Source organism: Dysidea avara, chromosome 10 (genome assembly GCF_963678975.1).
Source record: "Dysidea avara chromosome 10, odDysAvar1.4, whole genome shotgun sequence".
In the NCBI taxonomy this organism is placed as follows: Eukaryota; Metazoa; Porifera; class Demospongiae; order Dictyoceratida; family Dysideidae; genus Dysidea; species Dysidea avara.
Genome location: NC_089281.1, coordinates 5,838,432 through 5,851,925, shown reverse-complemented (window position 1 = coordinate 5,851,925; position 13,494 = coordinate 5,838,432). Strand labels below are relative to the sequence as shown.

The window sequence follows — 13,494 nt, the reverse complement described above, 5'->3', positions numbered from 1 at the left end:
CATAAACCACATTGTAATTAGATCTCAAAGATGGCTAAGGACCACTTTGTGGTCGCCTTTGATAAAGACCACCTCTCTACATCGTAATATTTGGTAAGCTTCAAACATGTATTTCATGACTCATATCGATGTCATCTCTTTGTCCACACTTCACTCAAGTCATTTACCATCATCGTTTAGTTTGTACCAGCGTATGGTACCAGAGTGTGTCATACAAAAATATTCTGCGCAAGTGAAATGTAGCTAGTACACTACTACCTACTGTATCAATGAAGAGTCTAGTCTTTTTAGCTGTTTTAATAAAGCAGTCTGACATAGGATGTTTGAACCCTAGCTATTATTGCAATGTGAATAGGTGGTCTTTGTAAAGTGGTGATCTTTATACAAGGTGTCAATGAAGTTGTCAGTATGCCTTAGCCATCTTTGAGATCCAATTATAATGTAGAGTTTGTACAGAGGTGGTCTTTATAAGAAGGTGGTCTTTAAGAGGTGGCCACTAAACAAAGGTTTTACTCTAGTTTACATTTATATGACGATTTGCACATTTCCATTTCCACTGTTTTCAATTGCCCACCTGTATCAACTTTAAACAAAACCTTTGTGTTTTTCATAGTGACTTGCACATTCCATTGAGGTCAAAGTCTTGATCACCTGATCATGCCTGAGGTTACACTGGCCATTGTTTTAGACAGACACTGTTTGCTGCAGTAACTCAGACATCTGCATCAGTGACATGTAGCATCTCTATTGGGGTGCTGTTGTTTGGAGTGAGGGGCTTTGCCATATTTTCTACACTTTTGCTTTGAAGATAATTGTCTAGCTGCAGATTATTTCCCCTTTTGGAGGTTACATTTATTCATGGGTGGAGATGTGGCTTTTCCTCACTGCGTCCATCTGTAGCTTAGTGTCCACTAGATGTTTCAGAGCATACTGTTGCTCTTGTACTGCTGCCCTTTGTCTAACTATTGTCTTTGCAAGTTAAATCCAGATTCCATCTGTAGTTGCTCAGATAATTGTTTGTCGTGAATTCCAATTACTAGACAATCACAGATCAGCTTATCTTGTAAATTCCCGAACTCACAGTTGTCAGCTAGTAGATGGAGCCTTGTGATGAACTGCTCAGCTAATTCGTCTGAAAACTGGCATACTTGATTAAACATGGAACATTCAAAACAAGGGTTTTCCGAACTTTGAAATATCCATTGAACTTCAGAATCTCTAACATTTGCTGTAGTCTGCTTTATCTCTCGTTACTGATACATGTAGTGGCTAACACGGCTTTTGAGTCTTCGCCCATACAATGCAGTAAACTGCTCACTTGTCGCTCGGCTAATTCTATTGACAGTCAAGAAGCAAGGAAATATTGCTCAAAACAGCTTTTCCATTTCTTCCACTCTTCAGGTTTTCTGAAATTAAACGGAGCAGGAGGGCAGAGGCTGACAGTAGCCATGAATAAGCTTAAGGTTGCACTTCTGACACCATGTATTATTGTTGCTATTTTCCTCCAGCCATTGTGATCATAAAAGACTAACACATTGTACAATAGTACAACATTGTACAATAGTACATGCTTTTATAGTCATAGAATTATAGGATACATTCTAACACTTACTTACAATCACTATTACATTATAACATTACATCACGCAAGATTGCAGCATTATCCTATCAATGTTACATACAGTAATATGCGGTTCAATTACAATTGTTGTTCAAAGTCACTGTTCATTACACAGGTAATTAAATGAGTGTACCTTCCTCAATGTATCTAAATGTCAAAAACGTAATAGCTATATTGTTACTTACATAATATGTATGACACTCATTTCTTTAGGAAATCCAGCAAATCATCCAGCAATGGAAATCTCTCTGAAAGTTCTCACTGGAAACACTATTTTACTGGAAAGGAATTATTTAGATACAGTTCAAGAATTAAAGTGTGTAATTAAGAAGATAGCAGAATTTGATCCCAAACAGCATAGACTGATTTTTTCAGGAAAGGAAATGTTAGAGGGTGATACCCGCTCACTTGATTTTTTTACATCTGGTTATGGTCGCTTTATGATAACATCAAAAAGTTAGAAAATTGAGATTAGGTTTATACCATATCATGTGTAAGAAGTACTGCACGATATTAACAATCACAGTGGATATTTGTCTGGCAGCCAGATGCTATTTCTGTTTGATATCCGTCCTGCAGTGTCACCCATACTTCGAGTATCAAACGCACTAGTTGTATGAAGGTAAGTTTTGGGGTGAGTTTGAGGCAAGCTAGGGTTGGCCCAGCTTTGCCAGGACACTTGCTTCACTCACTCCAATCCTAGCTTGCCTCGAACTCACCCAAAAAACTTACTTTCCTACAGACAGTGAAAGTCATCATTATACTTAACAGGCAAGTGTCAGGTTAGCATTAAAGGTTCAGCTTTGGTTTCTTCTTCACTGGTAATTCTTCTCATGTGACTGCCAGACGGATATCCACTGTGATTAACAATTGAAGCTTCTTATACCGTAGGGCAACTTATTTTCAATTTTGCGGATTCTCAAATTTTTTGCTTGTAAACAAAAATTTTTGTGGAAAAAAATTTCAAGGCTACAGGCAAACAGCAAAATTTACAATTTGCTTGATCAAGGCACATAGCGCATGCCAACTACTTTCTCAAGATGTGTAATCAATTTTAGTAGCTACTCAAGGGCAAAGGGGCTAAATGAAATTATTATTATTATTATTATTATTATTATTAGGCAGTGGATACTGAACCGAAAGTCGATTCAATAAGCTAGACTCGCTATTGAATCGACAGTAAAATTTAGACAAAAAAAGAGTCACTAAACAAAAAAAAACCCACAAATCTCAACCTGGGCTTGAACCCTGGACTACTGAAACTGTAGACAGTGTGCTAACCACTGTGCTACTGCTGCTAGCTAACCGCTACCCCTACTTTTCTACCTTATAAATGTTACTCACGTAGTAGTCTCACTATGTATAGTAAGAAGAACGTAACCTAAAGGTAAAGAAGAAACCAAAGCCGAACCCGACCCTAACCCTGACGCAATTTTTTGCGTTCCCTAAAGTCGAATGCTCAGAGAAACTACTAGACATATCCCCTAAAGTTGAATACTCGGGGCAACTACTAGACGCAAAAATAAAAACCTTTCGGTTCAGTAACCACTTCCTTATTATTATTATTACGATATAATGATTTCAGATAGCTATGCCTATGTATGGTAAGTGTACCATCATTAATGGAGTCCATAATGCACTGATAAACAAGTGATTTTTAAAACTCGCTAATTAAAGGACGTGGAACCATCCCATTTTGTTTGGGATGAATACTTGAGAATGAAATGGATGCCCTGCCCTTTAGCTAATTAGTAAAAAATCACACGAGACGATCAACGTTGCATTTGAGCAGTATAGCTAGTCTAGTAAGTCTACCATAGGTAATGGAAAAGGAGCCTTGACCTTTCACTCGAAGCATTTTTTTCCACCACCACCTACACACCAAAAATTTTGCCACTGCAGTTTCAACCGAGGTTTTAACAGAACATAATTTTGAGGATATTTATTTTCGCAGTTCACAAATTATCCACGAAATCCTCAAAAATTTTTATCCTCGAAAATAATTTGCCCTACGGTATATAATGGTGACTATATGTTGCAATGGTTTAATGCACGTACCTTTATAGCCATGACGTGAGTATGGGATGAAAGAATGGCAAAAAAAACGAAAAACAAATAGCTTAACACTCGTCCTGAAATTCCTATGGCACTCACAAAAATAATTATTTTAGGGGTGGGTACCTGTAATCAGAGTAATGGATTTACAGCTATAGATGTGCTTAGTCTACTATTTGTGCTGGAATTATTTGCAGAACACATCAACACAAGAGAAGCTTTTTTTTCTTTTTTGTATAGGTGGGGGAAAAATGGCTGGTACACTTCTGAAAGAATTTCTGTGTAGCGTTTCACCAGCTCTACAGTGGGTGTTGATTGGTAAAGCCATTCACTACTGAGCATCATATTTTGTAGTACAATCATCACAGCCCAATCAGCACCCAGTGTAGAGCTGGTGGAATGCTACACAGAAATTCTATCAGAAGTGTACCAGACCACTTTTTCCCCACCCACACACAAAAGAAAAAAAGTCGGTCTGGTCTATATGAGACTACCTTTGGATGCCCACACTAAAGTGGTATTGTGTACTGTTTCTCTCCATTTTATGCCACAATTGTGGTTAGTATAAAATTAGACAATAATAGAACTTGGCAAATGTGATGTGTATAACTATACAACTATTTGCCATGACTGCTGTTTTCTGTATGTTGTATATGTGTATATACATAGATACATTAAATAAGTGGTCTCATCTAGTGTGCTCTACTTTAATTTGTCAAGTGTACATTGCATAATCCACACCAAGAGCATTTTAAGTAAACATTTTTAACAGACCTATAGCATTACAAATTTAATCCACGTGTAGTCTTGCTGGCTATGTGACTGAAGTACAAAATGAATTATATATTATGATTATGGATTCAGATTGAATTTGTTTTTGTCTCTACTAATATTCAAATTTCTTTGTGTGTGTTTTATTTCTTTATTGCATTTGTTATATTTGTACAAATATACGTATAGATGACATGAAAATATTTGCTACATTCCTGAGTGGAAAAGTCATCACATTGGAAACAGACGCTTTTGATACAGTAAAAAATATTAAGGATAAAATCCAAGACAAAGAAGGAACTCCTCCTGATCAGCAAAGATTGATATTTGCAGGATGCCAACTAATAGATGATTACACTTTAAGCCATTACAACATTACAGATGAAAGCACTATTCATATAGTGCCAAGATTCATGCAAATATTTGTGAAAACCCTCTCTGGAAAGACAATCACATTGGAAGTAGAGGCTTCAGATACCATAGAAGATGTTAAGACTAAAATTCAAGATAAAGAAGGAACTCTTCCTGATGAGCAAAGACTGATATTTGCGGGGTGGCAATTACAAGATTGTCATACCTTGAGTGATTACAATATTCAGAAGAAATCAACTCTCCATCTTGTGCTAAGAATCAGGAGTAAGTTATGTAATATACCTACAAATCTAGTATTATTGCTATTGAATGATTTATTCAGTGTTGTTAAGTTTGCTCACCTCCAGTATGCATGTTGCCGATTGGTCAATCCACCACCATCAGCTGATGGTTGTGGGTTGGTAGTTAGCTGTACAAAGGACACTGTTATGTCTGCCTGAGAAACCTTATTACTATGTAATCTGTAAAGTCTGTTAAAGACTGATTGATCAAGCGAGTCATGTGATTGGACTATATATGTAACAATGAAGATAGAAAATGTAATACTGTAGACAGCATATCAAGTAATATTCATTAAGTTGATAAGGTTGCTGCTGTGTCCTTGCTAGGTGTATGTACAATACTGCTCAAATACAACATCATACTTGCTTGCCACTCATCACTTGCATCTTGCATCTTGCACACTCACACTTGACACTCAAAAGAAGATTGTGCATGTTGAGTACTATATGCTCTTGAGACAGAAGCTTGTGAGCATTTTATACTTATCTCACACTTACGCTGCACTGGCATATTCCTATAATAGATGTTAGCGAGTGGTGAGTTGAAATGGTCTAAAAGTTGGCAGGCTAGTTTTGTACAAAAATTGAACCCACAATCTAGTAGTAATTAGTAGACCTATAAAATTACAAGTACACAGAAAATTTTGGAATTTTCAACTAGAGTAGGGACAATAGCGCATCGATAAAAAGTACTGAAACAAGCTGGAGTGGTGCACGATATTAAATCACAGCAAAACAATAAGAAGTGTTATATCCCTACTGTGCCTATACCAATTTTTGATGGTCTGCAGTGCTTAATTTTGAAGTTATTTAGCGAGAAAGGAGACGGTGTAGTTGATCAGGATGCGGTCCGTATAACAGTAATCACGCGATGGCATCTGGTGCCATTCGTCAGTGAGTTAATCAGAGTTGTAACAAGCTAATAGTTTTAAAGTGTGAATAACATTAGTTGTATCAACAAAAGTAGCTGGGCGATCTGACAGAGCTTGTTCTGTTAGTCCACTGAGACGCTTCGCTGTAGTCTATGAATTTCCGCATTTGTTCAAGCATTACCACAAACATACTGTACAATTAACTTTGTGTGGCTGCCCTTAATCAGTTCAGCGCCACCTTAACAGTAAACAAGATCACCTCACTCCTTATTGGTCTAGTTAGCTGCTCACCCCTTGGCTGACTCAAGATATACTCTAATACAACAGTCACTCTAATACAACAGTCATGTATGATAGAACAGTGACAAGTTACAGTGTTCTGATAGACATATTTGTATAAGAAATGTAGTTTATTGCAATGCAATAAATATGCGTTGGTATGGGCGTAGAATGGATACAGTGCAAATCTACGTACCATACCATAGTAAATGAAGCCAGCATCCTTTAGTGATAAACTAGCCTTTCGAGTAAAGTAATTAAATTCAGCAACACAGAATCCTTGAGTTGACTGTAAGGTCCATTAGAGAGGCATTGTATATTAGCAGTGCTAGCACCACAAACTGAAATCAACACTTGTTTCAGGTAAAAGTTGAACCAATCTTGTAGGATACATGAAACGTAATGATGTCATAATGATTAATTGTAATAATGGAGGTTAATAGCTTAACTGTGGTTAGCACAAAAAGAATCACGCACGCCTCCAGCCAATTACGCACGTGATGCAGAAGGCGCCATTTGTTGGCTCGTGTGATCGAACTTCAACTCGTCGTGCGTAAAAGTGCGAGACGGAGAGCAATGATATTTGATTTCTACCTCAAACGGAATGATATCGTGATGACTAGTAGGGTATCAACTTCTACTGTTACCCTGCGAACCACAGTGATAACCGTCAGAATGTGACCATGAAGACCTTCAAGAAAGTTTCCGGCACTATTCAAGTTGATCAATAACGCTCTAGCCGCGGTGGCACACACAGATCAGCACAACTGATTCTATCGGTAGATGTTCCAGTATTGTCTCGCCGAGTGAGTTATCACCTACCACCGGAAGTCCCCACTAACCAGTCATCAATTTTATACTCATTCTCCTCCCTTCACACAGGAAGGGAGTGAAGTATAGTACATCCTGGAGGTAGGCGTAGAGGGTACCTGACCTTTTTAGGGTAAGGTTGCTGGAATTTTCTTTTGAAAGGAATTTATGGATTGGTTGACCACAAATTAAACTGGTTGGATTCCACATTTTTAAGTCTAGTCCCTAGGAGGGAGGGAAAAGGGGAATGATAGCTAGGCCTGGTTCAGTTGGGGCCAGGTGGATTGGCAGCTACATCAGTAGCACTCAAACATCAGCTACATCGGTAGCACTCACATCAGCTACGTCGGTAGCACTCAAACATCAGCTACTTCAGTAGCACTCACATCAGCTACTTCGGTAGCACTCAAACATCAGCTACGTCGGTAGCACTCAAACATCAGCTATGTCGGTAGCACTCAAACATCAGCTACGTCAGTAGCACTCAAACATTAGCTATGTCGGTAGCACTCACATCAGCTACGTCAGTAGCACTCACATCAGCTACGTCGGTAGCACTCAAACATCAGCTACATCGGTAACACTCAAACATCAGCTACGTCGGTAGCACTCAAACATCAGCTATGTTGGTAGTAGCACTCAAACATCAGCTACGTCGGTAGCACCCACCCATGAGCTATTTTGGTAGCATTCACACATGAACTACACCAGTTGGACTCACACATGAGCTATGTCAATAGTACTCAAACATGAGCTACATCTAGTTCTCAAACCCAAGTTACATTTGTAGCAATTAACACCCAGACAGGAGCCGTCAGTAGTATTCAATATGTCGGTAACACCCAGACATGATCTGTCAGTAGCACTCAAACATAAACTACATTGGTAGTAGCACTCAAACATCAGCTACTTCGGTAGAAGCACTCAAACATCAGCTACGTCGGTAGTAGCACTCAAACATCAGCTATGTCGGTAGCACTCACCCACGAGCTACGTCAGTAGCACTCACACATGAGCTATGTCAATAGTACTTGAATGTGAGTTACATCAGTAGTACTCAAACCCGAGCTACATCAGTCGCACTCAATATGTCATTAAAACCTAAACATGAGCTGTCAGTAGCATTCAATTTGTCATTAACACCCAGACATGATCTGTCAGTAACACTCAGACATGAACTATGTTAGTAGCACTCAAATGAGGTAAGTTGGTACTCAAACATCAGCTACATCTCACAATGTGAGCCATGTTGGTAGCACTCACACATGAGCTACACCAGTAGCACTCAAACATGAGCTACATTGGCAGCACTCAGTCAAACACTAGCTATGTTGCAAACATGAGCTACGTCGGTAGTACCCAAACCTGAGTTACATCAGCAGCACTCAATATGTCGGTAACACCCAGACATGAACTACATCACTAGTAGCCAGACATGTATAGCACCCAGAAATGAGCTATGTTGGTAGCACTCAAATGAGGTATATAAGTTGGTACTCAAACATGAGCTACATCTCACAGTATGAGCTATGTCAGTAGCACTTAAACATGTGCTATGTCAGTGGCACTCAAACTGAACTACTATACATCGGTAGCACTCAGACAGAAGCTGCACTGGTGATACCCAGACATGAGCTACGTCGGTAGCACCCATACGTGAGCTACATCGGTAGCACTCAAATGTGGTAAGTTAAAAGCATTTACACATGAGCTATGTCGGTAGCACTCAAACGTGAGTCACAACAATAGAAAAATATATTGGTAGCATTCACACATGAACTACATCTGTAGCACGTACATCAGTAATACTCAAACCCGAGTGACATCGGTAGCACTCAATATGTCAGTAACACCCAGACATGAGATACATCAGTTGTAGCCAGACATGAGCTATGTTGGTAGCATTCAAGTTGGTACTCAAACATGAGCTACATCTCACAACGTGAGCCATGTCGGTAGTACTCACACAGCATAAGCTACGTCCGTAACACTCAAACATGAGCTACGTTGGTAGCACTCACACATGAGCTATGTTGGCAGCACTCAAACATGAGTTAAGCCAGTAGCATTTAAACGAGCTATGTCAGCAGCACTCAAACATGATCATGAGCTACATTGGCAGTACCCAAATCTGAGTTACATCGGTAGCACTCAATATGTCGGTAACACCCAGAAATGAGCTGTCAGTTGCACTCAGACATGAGCTACATCACTAGTAGCCAGACACGAGTGACTATAGCACCCAGAAATGAGCTCTGTTGGTAGCTCCCAAATGAGGTAAGTTGGTACTCAAACATGAGCCTACATCTCACAATATGAGCTATGTCGGTAGCACGTAAATATGAACTACTATACGTCGGTAGCACTCAGGCATGAGCTATATTGATAGTACCCAGACAGGAGCTCCCAGACATGAGCTATATAAGTCTGTAGCACTCAAATGAGGTAAGCTGGTAGCACTCAAACACGAGCTGTATCAGTAGCACCCAGACATGAGCTACATTAGTTGCAGCCATACATGAGCTATGTCAGTAGCACTCAGATGAGGTAAGTTGGCAGCACTCAAACATGAGTGATGTCAGTAGCACTCACACATGAGCTACGCCAGTAACACTCAAACATGAGCTATGTCGTTAGCTCTCAACCATGAGCTACATCAGTAAATGTGAGCTACATTCATAGTACTCAACCATGGGCTACATTGGTAGCTCTCAAACATGAATGATGCACAAACATAATCATGAGCTACGTCGGTAGCACTTGTAACATGAGCTCCGTTAGCAGCACATATTCATCAGTAGCACTGGTAATACAATTTATGCCAATAGCACACAAACATGAGCTACATCAGTAGCACTTGTAATACGAGTAGCACATGACTGCATCAACCACAAAAAAAAAGAAAGTGACATGCAAGTTGGTGGTGCATAGTCACACATTAGCAATGTTGATCGGCAGCACCTGCTGCACTAAATAGGACAACTGTACATTGCAGTCACACATCAACTATATGTGTCTCTGACCACACCAATAATTATCACAGTAAATATGTGACAGTAACTCTGGTAGCTCAGTACAGTCACACTTCAGCAACGCAGGTAACACCTGATCGCAGTACACGCGACACTGCTGGTAGTGCTCTTCAGTCACATTTGCTAAGACATTAGTACTTGGGCACATCAATTCTAGTAAAATTAATGTGATAACTATGTTGCTATCGCAGTACAGTCACACATCAGCTACCTGACTATCAATCACAGTGAACGTGACCTCTTGTCATCACACATTTACACGACAGCTATACTGCATGCATCAGCTGTAGTTGCTACGTCAATAACACTGTACAGTCATTATATTGTTAGCTTCTGACTACATCAGTGGTAAAAAATAAAAATGAAAAATGGGACAGCCATAGTACTGCTATACATTATTACCATGCACTGTACCAACAGCCACACATCAGCTATATTGTTAGCATAGGAACATGTCACAGCAGAGGTGGTAGAAACATCAGCAGTGCAGCTACATATCAGCTATATCATCACCTGATTGCATCATGATCAACTACAGTGGACAGGACAGCTACACCAGTAGCACTGTACAGTCTATACTGTTAGCATCAGACTATATCAATTACAATGGAGGTAGCAGAAACATCACCAGCATAGCCACACACCCTCACTACATCAATTGCAACTTCAGTGGACATGACAGCTACATCAGTAGCACTGTGCAGTCACATATATCAGGTATATTGTTACATCTGACTGCATCAATTGTAGTAGATGTAACATCTGGCTATGTCACGATCCTACACCCACACATCAGATATATTACTACGAATAATGTGCAGCAGAAATGTCAGGAATCTCAACAGCATACTGAAAACACCTGACGCATTAGTTGTAGATGTAACAGCCATGCCAGGATGACCACATCGTGATTGCGGCTACACATCAGTTGTATTATTAGTACCTGCACCATTGACAGATCTTACAGATAGTAATAGCACAGGACAGTTATGAGCTTTCTCACCTGACTGCATCATTATCATTTAGTATCAGTCACAGTGGGTGAGACAACTATGTCAGTAATACAGTACAGTGGCCATAGCAATCGCATGAGGTTGGGCTTTGGTCTCTGCAAAATCTTACATACTTAGCATGTCCAGCCATGTGCTCTAAAGACTCCTCTTCACCCACACTAATCATAAAGGCCTAGTATCTGCATCAGCTATAACAGTAGCACCTGACAGTGTCATTTGCAGTATATTTGACAGCTATACAGTGGTAGCGCAGTTCAGTATCAGCTATACATGACAACATCGATGGCAGTAGACATAACAGCTACTCAGTTGCTTATACAGTGGCATATCAGTTACTTACTTAACTGAATGACAGGACAGCTACATTTGTAGCATGGTACAGTGACACATCAGCTAATCACTACCACTAAATGGCAAGACTTGCAGCTGCTGCGGCCACAGTTTAAGCACACTTCAGCTACACTGAGAGCATATGACTGTACCTGCTAAGTGACCAGCACAGTGGAGTCAGTCATCAACTTGAGTGTTAGCACCCGACTACATTATTTGCTGTAGCTAGATGTGGCAGCGATGTTCAGTAGCACATGTACAGTACACACATATCAGCTAAATCGATAACCGATAATCAAGATGACCAGCTGCTACTAGTACAGCTCACTTGCTGGGAACACCTTGACTAGAACTCCTAGCAATCAAAAAAAAAAGAAAAAAGCGTACTGGCATATTCTATATCCAGTTAGTCAGGATGTGACAGATAAGCAGCACACTATAACAGCTATGGTGACCACTGAACAAAGCAACTGAGTGAGTCTAGATCTAGTAGCACTGCTTCAGGCAACAAGACAAAGTTGTACTAAGCTATGTGATCACTACCACATGCCAGCAGTATCATGCACTAGCTTATTGAAATCACACCAGGCATGTTTAACACACATACCTACACTATAAATAGAGATGTGAGATTGCTCTAAGCAGTATCAAATTAGTGACACATAGACACATCAGACTGGGCTGTGCCTCAATTCTCTGGATACGGGGAACACGTCAGTTATGAGTGTGTCAAGAGTGCACAAGTAGGTGAGCAAATATTACTCACTATGACTGCATTGTGAGCTGGGGACAGAGTGCAACTGCACATCAGCTAGGTCATCACATGACTACAATGCTAAAATCCAACAGGCCATGCAGCCACTAAAATGCACTTGCATACACATGTACATTATAGACTAATAACAAGCTATATATAGCTACGGCTACTGATACTGCCAACTTTGTACCACGCTGGTGACACACCTATAGTAGTCTTAGCATAAGTCATAAGTCAAAACTATGACCATAAAACTTCAATCAAACAAAGGCTACAGTACTACTGTAGTGTCACGCAGCTAAGTATCAATGAAGCTCGGGTAGTCTAACAGCTGATTGCTCACCAGACCAGGGCATGGCACTGATACAACATCACTCACTTAATGTTTTGAAATATATTCCTTTCTATACCGGCCAGTATCAACAACTAATAGCTATTTGCAGCTCCTAAACTACGCTGCTGGCACGGTTTACATGGAGGTGGCCAGGTAGCCATGCCGGAATAGGCAGACACATGTGCTAGTGCTTAACAGCGCCTATCAAAGGTGACAAGACCTCATCTGGGTGATAGGAAAACCAAGCTCAAACAAGATGATCATTTTGACAAGATTTAAACTACTCCAACTAGCCACTTAGAACCCCCTGCTACCCCATTATGGGCTTTCTTTGGGCTATGGAACTCTCGCCCAGATAGGCTCGAGTTAGCTGCAGGGGCCAAAAATCCTACATCGAGCCATACAGATTACAACAAAGGCTCGAAAATGCAATAGCAGCTACGTGCCTGTCACCGACCTGCGCTGAGAGGGGATCACGTGCACCGGATCACGTGATTAAACAACCTGACCACCTGCCAAAACTATATATAATGGTGATACCACCAGCATCTACTAAATGTAATTTGATGAATATTTAATACCACCAACAACCACAATACGTGATTCGATAAATATGTGCTAAAACTGGTTGGACAGGTTTGAGATCATGAGATCATGCCATAATGCATGGCGTGTTGGCGGACAGAAAAACTTTTGTCCTTGGTGCCACTGGAGAGTCGCTACTACTCAGGGTAGATTTGGAGCAGATTTGGTGAAGTCTAGCGGAGGCGGCATGGCGATAAACCTGGATCAAACGGATATTGTGGATGCTCGGCTGCGTGAAGGATGAGCAGGCAGAGCCTTTAACCGATTCTGTGAATGTTGAATAGGATTTTCTCAGTTAGGCGGTGGCTACCGTTGATGATTCCCCATAAGTCCGTTCCATTATAAAACTTTTATACAATTGCCACGTGCTGTTGCAGTTACG

At 40.3% G+C, this 13,494-nt stretch overlaps 1 protein-coding gene across 3 annotated transcripts in view; it reads left to right on the top strand.

Moving 5' to 3' along the window:
• Positions 1–13,494, top strand: part of LOC136268204 (polyubiquitin-A-like) — a 160,188-nt gene that overhangs the window by 100,999 nt on the left and 45,695 nt on the right. For all 3 annotated transcript variants that reach the window (XM_066063483.1, XM_066063482.1, XM_066063484.1), the window contains exons 7-8: positions 1,835–2,077; positions 4,637–5,083. In XM_066063483.1, coding sequence (XP_065919555.1) covers positions 1,835–2,077; positions 4,637–5,083 — 690 coding nt within the window. The remainder of the gene's footprint in view (positions 1–1,834; positions 2,078–4,636; positions 5,084–13,494) is intronic.